The sequence below is a fragment of the Patagioenas fasciata genome, chromosome 8, assembly GCF_037038585.1.
Source record: "Patagioenas fasciata isolate bPatFas1 chromosome 8, bPatFas1.hap1, whole genome shotgun sequence".
In the NCBI taxonomy this organism is placed as follows: Eukaryota; Metazoa; Chordata; class Aves; order Columbiformes; family Columbidae; genus Patagioenas; species Patagioenas fasciata.
This window is the reverse complement of record NC_092527.1, coordinates 25,277,643-25,299,590: the sequence shown is the minus strand read 5'-3', so window position 1 is coordinate 25,299,590 and position 21,948 is coordinate 25,277,643. Positions and strand designations below refer to the sequence as shown.

The 21,948-nt window shown below is 39.6% G+C and overlaps 2 protein-coding genes across 10 annotated transcripts in view; one reads left to right on the top strand and one right to left on the bottom strand.

The window, feature by feature from the left end:
* LOC136104207 (anthrax toxin receptor 1) overlaps positions 1-21,948 on the bottom strand; it is a 197,486-nt gene that overhangs the window by 67,691 nt on the left and 107,847 nt on the right. The window lies entirely within an intron of this gene.
* LOC136104622 (neuropeptide Y receptor type 4-2) lies at positions 7,974-19,997 on the top strand. Its single transcript, XM_065843735.2, has 2 exons — positions 7,974-8,106; positions 15,181-19,997. Exon 2 carries the CDS (start codon positions 15,298-15,300, stop codon positions 16,429-16,431), a length of 1,134 nt encoding a protein of 377 aa, XP_065699807.1. The 5' UTR covers positions 7,974-8,106; positions 15,181-15,297; the 3' UTR covers positions 16,432-19,997.

Genomic DNA, 21,948 nt, shown 5'->3' with positions numbered 1-21,948 from the left:
AGTGCTACCTCGTCATTGTGATCCGTCTGTGTTCCCCAGGCCTGGCTTTGTTTCAGCAACTGAAAGATACAAAACTACAGGTAGTCCATGCAGGTCATTAAATTTGGACAAAATAATGTGTCTTATATAAAATAATTGAAATTATAATAAATCAGTCTGAGAACAGTGGACTCTCCACACCACTGCACTGTATGAATGGCCCGTTTCATACCTGGGGTGATCTCATTGTAGCAGGTCAGCAGAACAATAGTGCCCAGCTGCCTTGCTTACCATGTGCCCTTTCCCAGTGTTCCTTGATGGCCTGCCAGTTCTGGAGGCACAGCTTTCCGGGGGTCAGACTCTTCTTCCGACACCAATGTTGATGTAGAGTAGCTAGTCGTTCTACTGAAGTTTCTTCAGACTTACACCAACCAGCACAATGGAGATCAAGATGCCAGGGTACATCAATGCATAAAACAAGCCTTTGCAAGACTTTTTGAGGTGCCACATTGTGACTGATGATCGGAACAGGTTAGCGTGTCCATTGGCACCCGAGGTTCTCACATTTATATCACGTCCCTTTGCACTGACTATTGTTTCCTCACTGTATATAAATACACACTACTCCTCATTATGAAATGTGAGCAGCCCGTGCAAGTATGGTAAGTTAGCAGCTTATAGTGTGTGTGTACGTGTGTGTGTAAACAGGAAGTATTTTTTTAATCTGAATTTATTGGAAATAGTAGGACTCATCCTTAATTCTGTGCAAGTTAGTCTGATAGACATTTGAAAAAAACACCTAATTTTAAATAAAGATTCTTGTTTCTTTTCTAGAAATTCTTGCTGCTCTTCTGTTTGATCCTCACCTTCTCAAGGATCCTGTGTGAAGCTCGCTGTTACTTTAGACCAGCCAGTAAATACGGTAAGAATGGCAAATATGTTAGACATCCTTGAAGCATAAATCCAGAGATTAAAAGCCTTTTTTTTCTTAGAAATCCTGGAATAGTAGAATATGTTATTTGCTGAGGAATGATCCAAACAGCACTGCACTAAGGAATCAACCCACCTGGAGGCATCTCTGGACATACAGAGACTCTACCTTGTTCAATAGTTACCCTCTGGGCAGGCATATCACTGAAGTCCTTGCACGTGTGGTAAAAAAAGTGTACTTTTAAGCAGCATTAACTAATCTGACATGGGTATCTGACACTAAAATCAAAGCAAACAGAGCTGGTGTTTAAATCCAGTTTAGCAGGTCAAGTTGAAGACTAATAAGAATTGGGGAGGAGGGAGAACTAAAAGTCTAGACCTGTATGCTGAGTATGAGAAAGGGTAGAAATATCCTACCATAGCCATAAGCTAAACTGTTTCTCAGATCCATTGTAATAATAGCAGAATAATACTTCTCTGGTGTGTGGTTGCTACCACTCTGTCATGCCATGTCATATACTCATGCACCCTTCAGGAGCAAAGACATGGTATGCTTACTGCAGAGCACTGGGTTAGATTCTTTGCTGGTGTGACTCTATGGAAATCAGTGCTTTGAGTACTAGCCCACAAACATAAGACTGTGGTCTATGTCTATTGATGTATGTTCATATTTTTCTATTGACTATCGTTTTCTGGTGTGTGCATGCAGGGTGCCTTTCAAACAGAAACCTCTATGTTTTTGGTGCGTCGTGGAAGACTGAAGATTGTTATCAATGCAAGTGTAAAATGACTGCGATGACTTGCTGCAGCTTGTAAGTTCACCCAAACTATTTTTAGTTTTCTTTACAGGAACTGGTTGAAATGTTCTGACTTAAAAAGTCTCACTGAAAGCATGCATTGGGATTTCATACTCACATAGGCAAAATTCCTCTTCCTGTTCCCCTGTTAGCTCTAATTGTGATCAAGCAGGATAATCTAATAATCACATAGACTTCTTTGGGAAGAAACAAAATGAAATATAGTTAGGATCTTCCCAGCATAGACCTCTTCCTCATCACTTGGTTCTTCTAGCTGCATGTATGCTTCCTTTTAGGCTCTGTTTTCTTCCTCCTTTTGTTCAGTAGCTTGTCTCCAGATACCTAAACACCCCACAAAACACATATATGTGGGCTTCTGCAGCTGTGCACCAGAGCAGTGGCTTGCCTGCAAACATCTGATCAGGTCAAAGCTGCTTCACATCCTTCACATGCTGCCAAGAGTCCAATTTTCCAGCTCATGAAAGCAGGACACACATGTCCTACTCTGATAATTTGCTTTCTAAATCTTCTTATGTGTTCCTGCCTCATGGATAGCAGGTGACACATCAAGGAGAGCTGTTTCTTCTTTAATATAGTGGTGTGAACTCATTATTTCCCCAAAAGGCTGGAATAAAGCATTCTTGAGGTAAAAGAAAAAGAGTCCCATAAAAGGTCTGTGAGGAAGGATACAACCTAGGAACCCTTGGTGGGAAACATTCCTGGCTGTCCTTAACCATAGGAGGGAGGGAGTCAGCCTGTGCTGACTAGAGGCTCATCTGTCAGCTATTCGTTCTGGGCTCATTCAGGACTCTTTAAATGTTTTCTTTTTTTTTTTTTTTTTTAATTATCAAGAAAGCCTTATTTTGAATGGGGCAGACAGAATTAATCTGTATTTTGCCTCTGCATGGGAATTTATACCAATCCCTAACAGAAAGAACACCGAGAGAACAAGAACAAACATTGGGAAATCACTTCATCTGTTAACAGCCATGATTAGGGCTTTATATTCCTCCTATAATAATCCATTGTGCTTGTATTGATGGAATCCATGAGCCAAAATGATCTGTGATGTATCTTGCTCCAGGATGGCTCTTGCTCAGAAAACATCCTTCTCAATCCATGTCTCGGCTGCTGATTTTCTCTTTGCCTTTCTCAATGACAGGGTTTTAATCCCCAAGAACTACGACAGGGTGAATTGTGTTGGCCTGTTCCACAAGAAAAGTTGTTCCATCCGAGTGGTGAAGAAGACTAATCCTGACATAAGCTGCAGAGTCTACAATGGAGTTGCTTAAGACCACATGATGTATTTCTCCTCCTTTGCACCTATGCCACAAGTTGAACATGCTCTGGATGTCTCCTTCGGAGGAAAACAGTAAAGCACCATGGTTTCGGGAGGAATGGGTTTACCTCGTGCCTTTCACAGCTCTAATTGTGCCATGTCTATCTTGTTTCTGACAGTAGGCAGTTTGTCTTACAGCACACACCTTTGTAACCAAGCTTTGCCACTGATAACTTACTGACTTTTTTCCTGTTGGGATCCAGAGTTAAATAAATTTCCACAAACATCAAATCACTGCTTTTCCTTCTAAGTAGTCACTGATTGGTCTTGTTGAAAACAGAAGAATTAATGGTGTCTGTAAATGCTTGTAAAACTAATTAGTGATTCAGAAATCATCTAGTTTTTAGAGTAACAGGTATTATATAAATTGTTGCCAGACAAATGGATTCATTATGCTATTACACTGATTGACATTCCCCCAAGGACATATATTCAAGAATGGGATGAAACAAAGCAGAAAACAGCCCTTTGAAAGCCTCCCCTCACCCTGGTGCCTTGTGTAGGTCAATCCCTTAGTGTAGATGCACAAGGGAACATATTATCCAGTAGATGACTGGTATATTACAAAAAAATGTAAGCCCATGCCTGAGAGTCGAACCTATTGCGAAGAAATGCCATATAAAAGCTCTGTAGCCTTCCATTCTGGGGTGGAATTTCCTGATATGATCTTGTTTGGGTCAAAGTCCACTGACAAACAACCCCATGAAAGCTGTTCGAACAGAAAACCTGGCCTATAAAACATGTTTAACCAGTAGACTTTAGACACTACACTGTACCTGATACAAAGTCCATGGAAGTGGTTTATGTGGGAAATATCCTATAAAATATATTTAGACAATATTAAGAGCAATTATAACAAGAGCAGTCTGCATCTAAAAAGGTCCAGATAAATAATCTGAGTCTGTTCGGCTTACTCAACACTGACATCATAAATGTTTTCTTCATCTGCCTTTCCTCTACCTGGTTGAAATGTATTACAATGACATATTTCAGCTGATGGAAACAACATCTTTTTAATATTCATTGTGGAAAACCACAATCACATGGTCCTTTTTCAAACAAGAGTATACAAGTAGAAAACCTGCACATACTAAGGAAAACAGCTTACCAATATTTAGAAAACCCATCCATGGCTCCGGATACTACCAGAGAGTCATTAAGTCAATTCCAGCAGGCAGGTCAAATGAGAAATACAATTGTAGCTTCTTAAATTTTTTGCCCTCGGGATTAGTTAGAACTGGCTAGTAGCAGCTCCCTTCGACAGTATTCCCCTGTGGCTTCTTGTGACTAATGGAGTGGACATTACCAGAGCGGGCTATGACCCTTCTAACCTGTGAGCAGCAGACACTGGAGAGGCTGTCATTATCTGCTTACTGAGGGTGGATCAGAGGACTTCACCCAGTTATATATATAGAAACAGATAGGTATAAATATAGACATAAGGGATCATGCAGTCAGCTTCCTAAATGCTATACACTCCTGCCTAGGGGGCTCTAAGTAACAGAGCTGAAGGCTTGAACATTATTCAAGCAGTTCAGAAAAACCTGTAGGAAGATACATCAGTTTCATAGCTTCCCTTGTGGAAGGTGAGTTATGAATAAATTGGAGAGGGCTGAAAATGGTTAAAATATTAATTTTGCTTCAGAGAGAAGTAGAGATTCTGACAAAATAAAGCCAATGCAAACTTATGCAAAATACCTACAAGGATGCCATGTAGACCTGCTAAACGTAGCGTACACATGTACTATGTACTGTTTCATTGTACATTTTCTCCATATGCTTTCTTCATCAAGTACTTAGTAGTATTCTTTGTGGGCACTGTTTGCTCACTGTTTAACAGTGCAAGCAAGAGCAGGACTCCAGATGCTGGACTGCAATTAGATTTGCTAAATGTACTGCAGGAGAATTTGCCTCTGAAATTTCATACATCATGGCTCCATCAGTGAATGCTGGTATGACCGAAGATCTAACACAAGGGTGCTGGAGGAGACCCTCAAAGCATCCAGAGTGCAGTTGTAATCCTACTACTGTGACAATCCTGTCACTCCCAGGGAAATGCTCAACTACACCCAATGAATGATTCTGGGTAGCGGGTTTGCTGTTGCTGTAACCACTTGCAGAAAAGGAGTTATTTGGCCTGTGCAAAGAGGACTATTTTCCCATGTATCTGTACCCTCTTGAAATGTGTTGGCTCCGTGGCATCCAACTGTCTTGCGTAGTAAACTGCAGAGAAAACAGGACAGTTCCCCAGTGCCTTCCTGTAACAGGGGCATGTGCTATGAACAGAGAATGAGAACAAGCCTTATCTCTCTGTGGGTAGTAGGACAGCCCCATGCCATGCCAGCTACAGTTTCTTTACTCCATTTTCTATCAACAGCAAACAGGGGCTGGTCCATTTGTTTCCAGAGTCAATGCAAACCTACTGATAAGAACAGAAACAGGCAGTTTGACCAGCACATGACTAGCAACAGCTGAGACTGTGGTACTTATACATTGCTTCCCAACAGCAATCATCCTGTGTATAGAGGAATTTACATCCTTATGCACCATCATACAAGTACTGCTTGTGCATTTTTCAAAGCCTTAGTGGGTCAGGATCCTCACAGGGAATCTCCACAGATACATGTTCAGTAGTACCCATTGTACAGTGAAATTAAATTAAATTAATTAGCTTGCTGATAGTGAGCATTTTCACCCTGCAGTTTGAACACAATGTGGAAAGAATATGCATGTAATAGGACTCTAATGCAGCCCCATTCACCCATCTCATCAAAAATGGCCAGAACCTTGATACTGCAGTTCATTCTAAAAGTCTGTCAAAAAGAAAGTCCCAGATGCCATAGCAAAATTACAGAATGCTCGGGGTTGGGAGGGACCTCTGGAGATCATCTAGTCCAACCTAGATTGCACAGGAATGCATCCAGGTGGATTTTGAGTGTCTCTAGAGGAGGAGGCTCCACAACTTCTCTGAGCAGCCTGTTCCAGGGCTCTGTCACCCTCAAAGTAAAGAAGTTTCTACTCATATTCAGATGGAACCTCCTGTGCTTCAGTCTGTGCCCAGTGCCCCTCATCCTATTACTGGGCACCACTGAAAAGAGTCTGGTCCCATCCTCTTGACAGTATTGGTGGTTAAGTAATTTCCTGATCCCTGGGTGGCAGAGCCCTGAGCAGTCTTTCAGGAACAGTGCTGCAGCTGTTCTTTGTTGACTTTAAGAGGAAAACAGATGCTAATTTGCTCTTTTGCAGGCTCTGCCCAAATGTCTGAATCGAGAGAATAAAAGTGACATAGCATATATTTAAATGTTTGTAAAGTGTGGAGATAAGTCTGGCTGAGGAATGCTTCAAGCTGAGGGGGATGAAAAGGACAGCTTCGCAAATCAAAATACCCCTCAGCAAAAGGACTGTCTGCTTCCTAGTGGTTTTCCTCCCCTTTCTTTAATGCTTTGAACAGCAGAACAAATAAACATATGATAAATAAATTAAGGAAGAAACAGAAGTGATCAGGCCAGCTAAATAAATCATTTCAGCTTTTCTGGCTCCAGTAAGATCGGAAGCTTCTGCTTCCTAAGGAGCTGGCAAGAGGCTCGATATCTGTGTGGGCTGATGCCTTCTCAGCTGGAGCACAGACTTCATGTTCACTTTCCTAACCAGATCAGAAAGGTCATCCTCTTCTGAGGCATCTGGGTACAAAAGAAATGCTAGGACATGGGGTGCTGCTTCAAACTAGCTGTTAAATGAAGCTCCCAAAAGGGAGTCTGGGAAAAAAAAAAAAAAAGTAATACAAAATAAGAAGTAACTCAGGGATGCACTGAAGAAAGAATCAGTAACTAAGGACAACCCTCTAGCTCACACCAGATTCCAGTCTTATGCTTCTAAGTATCATAAGACATGAGAAAAGCCAAAATACCCTAAAAAGACTTCCTCTTCCTTCTTCTGCTTTGATTATTTCTCTAATGATGAAAGATGTTAGCTACGCACTTGAAGTAGATCTGTAATAGCTGGTACCAGAAGAAATGGAAGAAAGAATGCAGTACAAATGCAAAACTCTTTTCACAGTCAGTTTAGTTGATAAGATATTGTACTTATTTTGATATTGAAATGTTTGATTGCTGTTGACACACTACATGCCTACAAACAAAACCACATTTTTGCTGCAGCTACTTATCACACCCTTAGAAGGGCCCCAGAACAGCTGGAGTAGTTAAGTAGTTGACCATAGCTTAAAACTCAGTTTAAGTAAAGACTGACATTAGGTTATTCTGATATAGTCCTTGGAAATCTTCTGTGCATTTTCCCAATGCAAGAGAAAAATTTCCAACTCTGATTTCTGCCTTGGTTTTTCATGAAAAAGACCTGGGTGGGGGGAAAAAAAAGAAAACCGGCACTTCTACAAATCCTTCTTTTCCTCTATTTCCACCTTTTTTCAGTGCTCTCACATTTCTGAGTTGTTTGCCTGAGTAACAGTGTACTTCTTCCACTTCCAGAATTTAGGGACTCGCAGCCTGGATCCTTCTAAAACAAAATTTCAATATCAATCTGTGATGGAACAGTAAAATTGAGAAAGCTGATACTGGCAACCTTTTCATAAGTATGAGGCAAAATTATCTTTGAGCCCTACAGAAATCTTGCCTTAGCAAGGAGAACTGGATTAGGCTCTGTTCCTGCATTTTATCAGTCTGCTTCTATGTGCATCCACACAAGCACATACCTGTGTGCAGCATGGGTGCATCCTGTGCTCCTTCATAGCTCTTTTCTGAAGTTGCTGTTCCTCTCATTTATCTATAGAATTTCTAAATTTATATAACAGCAGAGGGAGCTAGAACTTCACAGTCAGACCATAACCATAAAGCAGAATTCATTGGCTAAGCTGAAGGGAGGGAAGGAAGGAGGGAGAGAAAGAGGAGGGGAGAGAGATGCCACCCAAATTACCAACAGAAACAGTGCAGAGAACTTCTCTTCTGGATTGCTAGGACACAGAAGACCTTTGTTGTTGCAACATTTCTTCATTCTACCAAGATAGAAATGTGCAGCTATAGCAGTAATTTTCTCAATCAGTAACAGGTAAGAATTCTCTAAATCATCTATTTCAGACTCGTAAGAGCTCGGATTTCTTTATTAAAGTTATTACTTTTGATTGTAAAAATTTATCCAACTTTCACTTGAGTGACTGACAGCTGGTGCCATCATTGCTAATTCCTTTTCTGCTCAAATCTTCCTCTGCTTTGAATAATGACTAATTTCTAATCAGAAAATGTTAAGTAAGGAAATTTAATCCAAGATCTGAGGCAAGACTTGTGTATCAGAAACTTTTAAGAGACAGTTTGAGTGGTTGCTACATTAATATAACTTAAAGGAACAGGTCTTACAAGAAGATGAGAATATGGATTACAAACAGTTTAGATATGATCATTCATGTTAACTATTGGGATAAACAGGAGATAATGAAAAACATTCAACTAGCATTTCAACTCTAAAAATCAATCCATTGATATTGACAGTCACATGAAAATTAAATTCAAGGGAACTCGTGGATGGAAAGGCTTTATGCATATTGGATTCTTAAAAGCAAGGAATTCTTGCACTGTCCTTCGGTTCCATGAAAATGTTGTAGATTTCTTTATGGTTTTAGAACAACACAGTAACGAGGGTAGAAATATTAAGTGAACCTGATCCAAAGTCCGCTATAATCAACGCACTCTGAATCCAGTCACAAGAGAAGGGAAAACAGCAATAAATACTTGGTTCTCTTTGTATGCTTTTTAAGCTCTTGCCCATCTCTGTCAAGAGAGAGACTTGTCTGCTTCTCTGGACTGGTACAGCACCAAGCACAAAAGGACCTATTCTCAATTAGTTTTTTAATACCACCATAATAAACATTAATATTTTTATTAATGGTAATATTTAGCAAGAAATGTTATAAAATCAAGGAAGGTCCTTGCCTTTACCATTCAACTTTGATTAAGGCTGTGCAAACAATTGCTTTCACCAGTCAGTGCCTGAACCAAAACATTAGAAGTGTTTTTTTGAAAGACTGGATTTTTTTGAGGGAAATAAGGCATTTTCAGATATTAAAAAAAAAAAAAAAAGAAAAAAAAAAGAAAAAAAAAGAAAAAAAAGTGGGTTTGGTATGAATGAGACACATTGTTTCACTAGAAACAAATTCCTAAACATTTTTTTTTTTTTAATAAAACAAAGTACTTGAACCACTGTACAGGGGATGATGATACAAAATTTGGTGTTTAACCCAATGGACCCCAGGATCACCTAGGTTCTTCCTCCTCCATCAGATTCAGAAAAAGCACTTGAAGGGACACATCTCCACTGCATTAAATGTTCACAGCATATGAGTACACTGAACTAGCATTTTCCACCAAGCAGGTGTCTACATTTGACAAATGGATCCAGTCTGACTCATCATGAAAGGCCCAACCCTTGTACCATAGAGCAGAGCTTTGCAACCTTTCAGGATACAAGCAGGAGATGGCAACTTCTTGGGGTATCTTTGGGGTTCAGGTGTGCTTCCTACCACTTTGTGGTATGACCTGAAGCCTTCTTGGTTACTACTGGTCACAGAAAAACAGTTCTTATCTCCTGATCCCTGAGACTCCTTGTTCTCATCCAACCCGTGCAGTTCCTGGCAGTAGATATCATGTCATTCTCCAGATATCCTATCTGGCTGCCTGCTAAGGCGCCAACTACTATGATTTATGGATTCCCCACCTCTTTTGATAAAGACCGCCTTTGTAAAAATATGAAGTTTTTCTCTTGGTTACAGGACAAGTCACAGTAGCTTTTATTTTTAAGGCATCAGGAATTAACTACCATTCTCCAGTCTGCTGATCTGCTAGTAACATTTTACCTTTGTGAGGTGGGTCTGTGTCTTTGGTAAGGTTGTTATGAATTTAACCAAAAGAAAAAGCCAGAGTAAGTGCTTTAGTAAAACTTCCCTGATTTCTGCAGGATCAGAGAAGGTTAACTCATAATGTAAGTTCATATTCCCTAAAAGGCTCCCTTCTGAAAATATATAGATGTGAGAGGGAAAGGAAATACTTACTTTCCTGGGAATTTATAACCTCTCTCAATGCTATAGGCTTGTAACATACTAATATACACAACTTGTGTATATATATAATTATGCAGATTTTAGAAATTTTTAGCATATATAACTTCTTCAATGACTTAAGATAGTAGCTCCCAATATTTTTGCAACACAGAGTTAAATGAAGATGAAGAGTCCACCACTAAATTTCATTGTATCAAATCCCTTATGGATTTAACATTGCTGCGGATGTCTGTGCGTACTCAGCGGCAGCTTTTCTCTGCTAGTTAAGTGTTGCCTTCCTGGGAACCTGTACAGATAGCCAACTGATTTTTAACCTTTCTCCAAGATGTAATATTAAAGAGGACAAACCTATTTTAACATCAATGCCAGCAAAAAGGGGATAACACTGCTAGTCAGTCACTACCACATCAGTATCTGCAATATGAATATCATAGTTTTGTTACACCTTTCCACTACTCATTTGTTTCTAGTTTATTAGAGACAGATGATAGCTGCTTTACTCCAGATAAATTGCTCTTTAAATAATAGAATCACTTTATGTCTTTAGGAATTGCTTCTCTCAGGAAGAGTTAGAGACTGAAAGCAGAAAACACGGCTTGAGTAACTGAGCTAGATTTAAACAGTTGTTTCTGAGTACCAGATAATGAAGCCAAACACTGTAATCATTTTTTTTTCATTTAACTTATGTCTGATGTGGAAATCATTCCCAACTTCCTATCACAACTATGGACACTGTTTTTTGATTACAGGGAGGGGATGTTCTTGACTAGTTTTCCAAGAATGACCCACGCTTTTCTGTTCAGCACGTAGAGCACAGCATCAGTATCAGTCCCTTGCTTTATCCTGCCTCCATGAATACAGTTTTAATAGAGGTTTTCATGGAATTTCTTCAAGTTCACAAGGCAACCATGCATTATCCACTTGGGGCTACTTATTGTTTAGGAGTCTCCTTGGAACCCACTGAGGGTTTCATTTTCTTCCCTAACCCATCTCTGCAGAATTCCCTTTCCTTTGAGGAGTTTTTCCAGGAAACACAGGATAGCCCTCCAGGGCAAGGCTTTCAAGTTTCAAGCTGACTGGTGATAGTCAGCTTTTCAGTAAGACAAACAAATCATTCTGACCTTACCTGGTCTTCTCCCTTCCTTCTAAAACAGACAGCAATGATGAATGTCTATTAGAGATGTAAGTGGGAAACCTAAGTTACATAAAGATTAAATCTGAAAGCTCCTTCTCTTTTTCCTTCTGTGTCTTGTTAATTTGCTGCGGACTTTTGTGGCACTCACTTTTTAGAGAAACTATCTCATGCTACATCAATTAGAGAAAACAACCCTTGTTTTTTGAACATGTTAGCTTTTGTTACTGATCTTTTTCCTGAAGTTCATTAAGGGTTCTGAACAGATTTACTCTCTTGAAAAAATGAGCAAACAAAAACAATAGAACTTTTCCCCCCACTCCTTCTGTAAAGTGATTTAGGAGGCATGTTTCTTACTTCCATAAGCTAAGTAAATGTTGCTTCACTTTCTGGAGACAAAAGCTGGGGTTTTTAGCCCATGAAGTTTTTGCTATAATTGGTAATCGACAAACCTTTAATACAGTGAGGAGGCTAACACCCTTTTTCCCACTGCATTGGTGACTCAGTATATTAGCTAACATTTGATGCAAATGTCTAAGCAGAGTAAGTACATGTTACTTATTAGTGGCTCCTAGTTTAGGCCCAACTGGATGTCAAATACTTCAAGATAATACAGTTTTTGGCAGTGACCTTGAGAATCTGCCATCCAAGGATACCATAATAGGATACATAAGTATCATCACAACATTTATTTTTCTATTTTTCTAGAATTGCTTTTTTATATTAGTCTTGCTAGAATGAGAGATACAGAAAGCTATGGACGTAGGTGATCTATGCTCTGACTTCTCCAAAAGCATCAGGTTGACAGGCAGTTTTAAGTACTACGTAGTGCACCACAGGTTCCCTTGAGACAATGTTTCACCTCTCTTAGTGTCCTTCTCTGTGATAAGAGGGTGACAATTCCTTATTTACCTCTGGGCAGTACCAGGAAAATGAATGCCCAGGGAGTGCTTGACCTTGTGGGAAACACCAGAGCCTGCAATGTGTTAAAAGAGAAGGAGCTCCTAACCCAACAAAATGCACTGCAGAGCATTCAGAAATGTTCCTTATGCCCATCATGTTTGTCATTAGATGCACAGCCATGCTCTGCCCTTTGCATTCCTCTTGGAAATGTGCCTCTTAAAGCTGTGTGATCTGGTTTCTGCTTTTCAGGTGCCTCCACTACTTTCATTTTTTGCTTCAACATTATTAGTTCTCCACACTGACAGCTCAGCATGTGTTTGGGACCCTTGAGAGGGATTACTCTGTAGGGCACAGATGTTTGCAATAATTCAGCACGCATATTTCAAGCAACAAAAGTGAAATATGTATTTGTTGTCAAGGATACTGTAGCTAGGGACTAGGCTGGGGCTGTAGTAAAAAGCTCATGTTCATTTACATTTACAACAGAGTCTGTTGCTCCTGTCCAAATGCCAAGACTGAGCTCCTTTGACCAGTATCACATAATATTGCAGGCTGCTGATCCCTCAGCTCTGTTTCATATGTAGTATCTCTACTGGCCAGCAATCATTTAAAGCTAAGGGGGTCACTGATGGTCTTTCATCCTACATGCATTTTTCATGCTGAAACAGTGTCTTCCCTGCACCAAGCCTCCCCATATATGACTGTGCAATCCACACAGCATCATTGCTTGTCTTTTAGTTCCAGAAAATAAATGAACCTATTCACACAAGTCCAGTAACAACACGGAAGTGAGTGAACAGAAAGAGTCATACTTATGTCCACAATTTAGTAGATTTCCTTTACCCTCTTCAATGGTGATTTAAACTAGTAAGGAAACGGGAGAACACGAGGAATTAAAGGTTACTATATTTTACTCTTGTTACTGTCTGGACCATCACAAAAAATAGATAGAGGTAATCAAGCAGAACAATGATCCCCAAACAACTTTTTATTTACTGTACACTATTGCTTTTGTTAGTGAAAAGCAACATCACAAGAAGCATACAATGCAATTTGCAAGGAGGAAGACAAGGCAAACAAAAAATTGTAGAAGTGGACACTTTTTTGTGCAGTACTGCTTACCTATATGCATGCAGTTTCTCAGCAGTAAATGCTATTCAAAATAGTAAGCTCACTATACCATTTTATTTGTGCATTCATATATTGACCACCTGTTTTTCTGAAACTCAGCAGCTTTCCACAGCTCCACAAATTTGTTTGTGTGGAATTTTATTGCTGAGGAAAGGGTCATGCAATGGGTAAATAATGCCATTGCCAGAGTGTTTATTTACTTTTCACTTTACAAGCCTTTGTACAGCGTGTAACTGCCTCTGGCCTGAGGAGATCTCACACTGGAGTCATTTTTTTCTTTGATTCCTGTACACAGAGGATTTGGACTCCAGAGCTGGGCTTATAAAGCAGGCTCTGCTATGACAGATCACAAGAGCCTCTCAGCAGCCATCTGGTAGAGTCCAGGCAGCCCTATGGTGTGCAGCCCCAACTAACTGTGGGTTCACATCCCTGAGACCCCATTGAAAATCCCAGCTCAGGCCTTGCAGCAGTGGCTAAGCAGCAGACCCACATGCCCATGCAGAAACAGTATCCACGAGTTAGTACATACTATTACAACACATGAATTCCCTTGGTTAAAAAACCCCACAATTTTACTAAGAGAGAATCCCTGAGAATCTTCTTATAAGGTGTTAAAAGAGGTTGTCAAAATCACTCACTCTTAAAGCCAAAATCAGGAGACCGGACTATATTTCTGATAAACTCAGTGATGACCACATTGGCCACCTGAAGGGAGACGTCAGTGCCTCGTGGCCACTGGAGTTCATCCAGAAGGGGAAAGCAGGGAATGTGGACTGCAGTTCCCATTGAAGTGATTTTTAATTATTTTAGACTTTTTCAAAATTGTCCCATGTAATCCATCGTGAGGTTAGGAACCTGAATTTTTGCATGGTTGTCCTGGTTTTGTTAAAAAACAAGTTTCTCTTTTAGTGAATTTTGCCTGTCAGCTAAAGCCTTCATATTAGCTGCATTTTCCTGGAGAACCAGACACATGTTTTGGTAAACCTAGCAATGGAATGCAAACTTATTGATAAGTATGGATGGACATCTCGTGAGAGGGGCAACGAGAAACCGGTGACCGAGAGACTGACCAACGGTGTATAACATTCCATTCGCGTGAATACTTCATATAAAAGTGGGAGATCACGAGGATCTCGTCCTTTTTTTTTCCTTTTGCCTTTTTCCTTCCCTTCTGCTTATGGCCGACATTAGGAGAGGACCTTGCTGGTCGTCCCTGTGAACGGAGGCCTAGTGAGAGACTGAATCCAGCTCTGGTTGGCTACAGAGTCTAATCCAGGACTTTGGGTGCTGGCTCTGCAGTTACTGAGGCTTACAAGATTGGTTTTGTATATTTTGTATTATTTTCTCTATTCTTATTAGTAGCATTAGTAAAACATCTTTAATTTTTCCAACTCTCTTCTCTCTGTCCTTCTTTCCTTCCCGATCGCCTGTCCTGAGTGGGAAGGGGGGAGAGGGAGGGGCAAAAGGGGGAAGTGTGGGGGAGAGGAGGTTAACAATACATCTACCAGGGTTTGATTGTCACCCCGCAATCTAACCTGCGACAATGGTGATTGTCTCAAGTGTTGGCTTTATGTATCTAATATGCCTGACTTTTCACATGGATGTTTAGTTCAGTTGAAGGTAAATGCAGCCCCACAATGTGTCTTCTGTTCAGTTTTGGATCAGAACCTTGTCAAAACATAATTACATACAATGAAATGCAGACACCATTTGATAGAATTGTACAGACTTCCATACCACAATCTAGCAAAGGATCCCATTTTATGATCTGATAAGCTATAAAAGAGGAAGCTGAAGAACATACACAGATTCCCTGGTATTTGCTTCCCTGTCTCGTTGCCCCTCCTACCCTTTTCACTAATTTCTTGTAGCATAACTAAGCAATCTTTTTTCCTTTCTTTTGCAGATATACCCAGATCTTCTACGAACAAACAGAAGAGAGAAAGAATTTTCTAGACTGACTCCAGAAGACCCATATTCTGTTTGACTATCACATTTTTTGACAAATATTTTGGGATTCAGGATGAATAACACAAAGGCTTTTAATGATAGTTTACCTTTCCTGAACAGTAAGAGCTGGAGCTCAAACCGAAGCTTCCCCATGCACATTTCTAATCAGTGCAGGAACATCACTGACCTTACTGTCTTTCTGGCCACCTCTTACAGCTTGGAGACTGTCCTAGGCATTGTGGGAAACATCTGTCTGATTGCTGTCATTGCTAAGCAAAAGGAAAAAGCCAATGTCACCAACATCCTAATTTCCAACTTAATAATTTCAGACTTGTTTATGTGTCTTGTCTGTCTGCCTTTCACTGTTGTTTACACTATGATGGACTACTGGATATTTGGGGAAGTCATGTGCAAAATGACCTCTTTCACTCAGTGCACATCTGTGACAGTATCAATTCTTTCCCTTGTTCTTATTGCTTTGGAAAGACACCAGCTTATCATAAACCCAACTGGCTGGAAGCCAAATATCTCCCAAGCCTATCTAGGAATTGGAGTAATTTGGACTTTAGCATGTCTTATGTCCCTGCCCTTTTTGACCACATCCATCTTGTCTAAAGATTTGTATGAGCAGCTCTCACATATTATGAATTTTTCCACTGACAAGGTCATATGCATTGACTCGTGGCCTTCTGAGCAACACAGACTTATCTACACTACCGCTTTACTGCTCTTGCAATATTGCATCCCACTGTTCTTCATTATACTTTGCTACCTGCGTATCTACTTACGTCTACAGAAGAGAAAGGACATGTTTGAGAAGAGTGAATACAGCAATCGAGCAGCTCAGTTGAAAAGGATAAATATTTTGTTGGCGTCCATGGTTGTAGCTTTTGCTGTTTGCTGGTTACCACTGCATGTTTTCAACACTATTGTGGACTGGAATTACAAAATAATTTCACCTTGCTACCACAATTTGATCTTCTCATTGTGCCACCTGGTAGCTATGGCCTCCACCTGTGTCAACCCTGTTATCTATGGTTTCCTAAATAGCAACTTCAAAAAAGAAGTGAAGTCGCTGATTCTGAGCTGCCAGCATAATTCAGTAACTGCATCAATGGAAGAATATGATCATTTGCCTTTATCCACCATGCAGACTGAAGTCTCTAAGGGCTCACTGATGTTGAACTGCAGACATAATTCTATCTAGCTAGTAGAAAATGTTTCAGAGGGGTGCTCTAACACCACACATATACTATGTATTACCTGTAGGTATAAAAAGCAACTGGCGATGCCATAGCTAGGATGTGAACAGGAAGCCATTATTGACTGATTTTTTGGAAGAACAGGCAAAGGAATGTTGTAAATATGTACGGTAGTTCCTTGTGGTACACAAGTTGTTTGTGTCATTGAGATGGTACAAACATTGAGGAGGCCGGGTTGATGCATATGCAGCTGCTCTAACAGATCAGTAACTGAGCTGTGGCTGCACACAGACTTACATGGGGCTCATCAGTCAAGCCCACATCTCTACCATGGCTGCAGTAGAAACCCAGACTTCCAGTTTGAGCACGACAGGCTGCAAAAAGTTGCGTTAGAGAAGACTCTCCCAGTTTTTCAGTATTATTAAAGATTTTTATGCACAGTTGACATACCAGTGGAACTGAGATATGTAAATATATAAATTTTTGTGCTTTACTAACTCTCACAGCCCATTAGGTAACGGTTATCTTTTGGCAGATCTAGTTCACATCAAACAACTAGGTGTTTGTATGAAATGTCTCTGTCATATTGACTTGGAAACAGCCATTGCATCTTCAAGTAGGGACACAGAACAATGACCTGGTATGTAAAGATGACAGTTACTTATTGAGGGATGGTGGCAAATGAAAATGTTACTCAGTGTATTAAATTCTTAAAACACATTGAGATGATGCTAGGCACCATTTTTAAGCAAATGAAAAACAGTTGTAGATCCACATGGAAATGAGTTTCATTGATCTCACAATTCCTGCTGCTGTCAGTCACAAAGCTCTACAAAGCTAAAACTGCATGCCATGATGGTACAAGGCATCTGGATTACTGGTGGTGTTCCCCGTGATGGTAGCAAGATATTACTTCTGCTTCAACAGCTCCTTGGTACTTTAATTGCAAAATATCTTATGCAGAAAGTCAGAACAAGCATGAAAACATGTTTGTAGAAGCCCTGTCTTTTCAGAATAAGTATGTTCCCAAAGAAATAATCACATGCATGAAGGCTTTCAGTTTCCTGTTAAAATAAAACCAGATGTCAGTACAAGTCCCACTCACTGGCATCAGCAGAAATGGAGCTGAAATTCTATCTAAGCAGTACGAGGCCAATGAAAATACTCAAGTGGAATCCAGAGTAGGTTCAAGGCAAGTTACATGCAAATTAATAGAGCAATTGATGGTATTAACTAAGTTCCACAAAACCTACAAATTTTAACCTCTATAGCCATAGACGTTGCTCAGTGACCGCTGAGAAATCAAGAAGTGGGTATGTCCAAGAAGCCTGTACTGTGGAACTGATTAAAAATAAAAAAGCAACAAGTATAAAAAGGAGACCAACCAAGTCTTTGCTAAAGAAATGTGGAAGCATATTCTGTCCTGAGTGGTTAAAATAACCTTAGCAAGAGATTGGACTGGGTGACCAGCTAAGGTAATTTCCAAGCTGAATTATGCTATCATAAGCAGTTGTTACTCATTGGAGTCAATGGATTTGCATTGAGCTGAAGCTGCCCAGTGCATAGTTATACAGGCAGCTAGAAACCTCTTAGCTGGAAGCTCTCTGATTAGACAAATAGGTGAACAGTAAGGTGAGGAAAAAATTCTTTGCATCCTGTGGTCTGACATGCAATATGAATGTTGGACAGAATATCTGAAGACAAGATCAAAACCTTATGCTATAAGGTACCAAGAGCTATCAACAAGCATGAGATCATATCCTCAGCTGGCAGAAATGGGAGTTAATGCCTTGCTCTGAGCTGGGTGCATAGAAGTCAGTGGCAAAACTTCAAGTTTGGACTTGAATTCTTTTGTGCATAATCTTACGGCAGAAGCTGTTTTGATGGAGCCATCCTTCTAATTCTCCATAGAACCTATATATCTCAGCAAGTGTTCACATGCAATTACCTTTTGTATTTTTGCCAAGTATTTGGCAAGGCATTTAAGCTTCTTTCAAATGGCCTTCTTTCTGCTTTGTTTTTTTCTATATTACTTACCACAGTATGGTAAGAAGTTGTTTCTCTTGATTTGTCTGTATGTAATGTCATTTCTAGACTGGACATTAAGTCTATAAGAAACACAGAACAAGAAGACTCATTTTATTTTATATGCAGCTTGAAATTTGCTGCTGTAGCTGAAGCAACAATGCAATGTTGAGTAGTACAAAATACAGTAACTCCTTGATTTATGTCAAAACTGTGCTGTATTATTCAATGGCTTAAATACTGCTTAAACCTTGTAGTGTTTTTTGTATTTTGGATCAATTTCATCCAATTAGCCTTGAGTAATTCTGCCCGTTTCCTGCACTTGTTATAATTCCAGCATTTAATTAACTAATATGCATGTCAAGCTATTGTAAGAATACTCTGCTAAACATGAACATGATTTATGATCTTGAGTATACAACTTTCCAAGCATCAGTGTGTTAAATGGAAGCACACTTACCTTTAGAATTTGTACTTCCATGAATGTGTCTTTGTTGCTAGTTCCAAGTGAAAACTTTTTGATAGGACACTTAGAGTATGTCAGAGACCTGTCACTAGAGCTACACACTTGCATTGTGCATTGGGTCCCAGTTCTTCCTGCAAAGAGTAGAAATATCAGTTGGTTCTGGCTCTTTGTTTAATTATAGTTCATATGACCATTTGTATCCCTGATCACAAGTAAATATGTAAAGCAAGCAGATCCAGCTTTGCAATAACCCAGACAAACACAAAATGGATGCATTTTCTTCTAATGAGTGTCAAGTTTGGAGTCAAGTACTGTTTATTACTGACAGACTTTGGACTGGATAAACTAAATAATTTAAACACTAAAAGCCACCAAACCACACCCATGCATCTAACTGCAAAAATACAGATGCTCAAACCCCCTGGCCAGCTGCTGCCTATCCATCTACTTACATACCATCCTGAGATACATGTTTCTCAGCCTCTACAATTCCCTAGGTAACTAAATAAACTTCAGAGTAAATCCAGAAAAAAATAAAAAATCCAAGTTCTAAAAGACTAAATATCTATGCTGTGTGTAAGCCCTAACTTTATTTACACACTAGGCATCCTGCTGGCACAAAAGCTATAACAGGAAAGGTGCCTTTCTCACCACTTCATTCAATGTGGACATCAAGGCTTATGCACCATGCACAAATGCAGTAGAGGATGTTATACTGCTAGTTTTAAAGAACTGCTCTAGCAAGCATTCCTTTTGAAGGCAAAGGCACAAGGCTGGATGCGATCATGCCTGTGTGGTTGAAAGAGCCATTTTATTTGCTGCTTTGACGCAACCAAGGGCAGCTGCATCATTTTGGTCCAAACAGAGGGTAACACAACAGGAATAGCTTATATACATCTGATCCATTTGTAAATAACGAATAAGGTTCATATCTAAGAAAAATGAAGCATTTTTGTGTTCATTGTATACAGTGATGCTTTGGAGTATGCTCTTTACAAAGTTCTACTACTGAGTTACAAAAGCAGTGTTGGGGAAATACACAGGAGTTGTGCAAATCATGAGTTCATACAATTTCAAGACTTCGCCCTGTCCTTTTTTTTTTTTTTTTTAAATAAAACTTTTTATGATTCTGCCTCTTGTGGCATGTACAAAGACAGTAAAGTTTTCAGAGCAAGAAAATAACTTATTGCTGCGACACAAGTGGCATGCTATGGGGACTCAAAATATTGAGTGCTACTTCACTTCTCTGTACCTGCTTCTGTAAAATGGCATAATACTATTCATAGTATAAAGTACATAAGATTTAGTTCTTAACTAATGTTTATCAAGAAAAAACAAGTTATGCTGTATGATAAGAGCCATTGGTATATAAAGGATTAGTAGCTTGATGCTTTATTCCTAAGATCAGACAACGGTGCAGCACAGCCAACCGAGGATGAGGAGACAGGCTAATTATCAAAAATTGTGGGACATTGGAATATTCTGATACCAGGACTCAGCTCATCTTCACAGACTTCCCAGATTGCACAGAAAACTGGGTCCTGCACCTTGACCAGCATCCCAACCAGAAATTAACCAAGACTGCTCAGAGGAAAACACCAATATGCGACATTTATCAAAATTTTATTGAACCTCATAAATTCTTTGACTGGGTTAAAAGAATTGGTGAACTTTTCCAGTCTGGGGTACTTGCCTCAGCAGAAAGCAAACCAAGGTACCAAAGATGACCAGAGATTGTGCTATAATGGCAGTTTATTACATCTACACACATGAAGAAAGAGTGCAATAGCAGCATCTGCTACCTGCCTGACATGTTTGTGGCACAAATATGATGCCATCATCATCAGTTGGTAATGATGTTGTGACAGCAGTCAGAGTCTGCACTGTAGGTTTGTTATTTGCAAATGCAGTGCACACACACATTAAGGATGATGGGCAAACACAGCTTATTGTAAATTAAGATATCACATCTTAGGCATCACTTAAGGGATTCTTTTCCTTTGACCTGTGTGTCTTCTGAGAAGGTCACCTGATGTTTCATTACAGGCCATTCTTTCAAATTTCTCATTCAGGAAGTATTGACTTTCAGGTTGATATTGATTTCCGCTGGAATTGTTTTTGTATAGCACCATGGGTAACCTGGGTTTATATTTTATGAGCATCAACATCACTTTTACAGTCCTCCCTCACTTTCCCAGTTTGCTGTACAAGGGCACTTCCTTGAACTCAAGAAGTCGTAAGTAGAATAAGCCTGAGATTCATGCTTCTGTAGAATGCCTTTTCCTGCTAGACAATGCACATTAGACCTTAGTCAGAATTGTTTCTTCATTCTTCCAATAAATGCATAGAGATGGTGACATAATAATATAAGTACTTTCTGTAGAATATCAAATGCAAATACAACATCAAGATGTGATCTCAGGTAGTAGAAAGGTTTTGTTAATCAAAAGCTATGATGACATCCAGAACATGAAACTCACACTGTAACTCTTAAAAATAGGGCACAATTTTGTCTTTGAAGTCTCAGGTAAAAAATTCTGTCCTTTGAATACAATAAATTTAGCTCACCAATTACTGTGTCCCTTATCCAGATTATAGGAGTACAAAACCTCCCTGTCAACGGCTAGTGGGCAAATACTACTTTGTCATTCATAAATATTTGTCTTGATGCCATTTTGTTACAGGGTAACTGCATGTAGAACGTACCTATCTCATGCTATGCCTGTAGCAAGATAATGAGCATTGATTCATCTACTTGATAGGTCATGGGTGTTAAACTCATTTTCACTGGGGGCCACATCAGCCTCATGGTTATAAACGTAATTACATTTATATGGCCCTAAAATTACATTCGGCCCTTTGAAGGCAACTGCGAGGCTGACGTGGCCCCCAGTGAAAATGAGTTTGACACACCTGTGATAATGTAATTACTAAAAGTAACTACATGTATCAGGTATTTATTTCAAAACAGATTGTAGAAGAGTTCTTGATGTCCTAAAGACCAATTACCACTTTCTGAAACACATCGCAT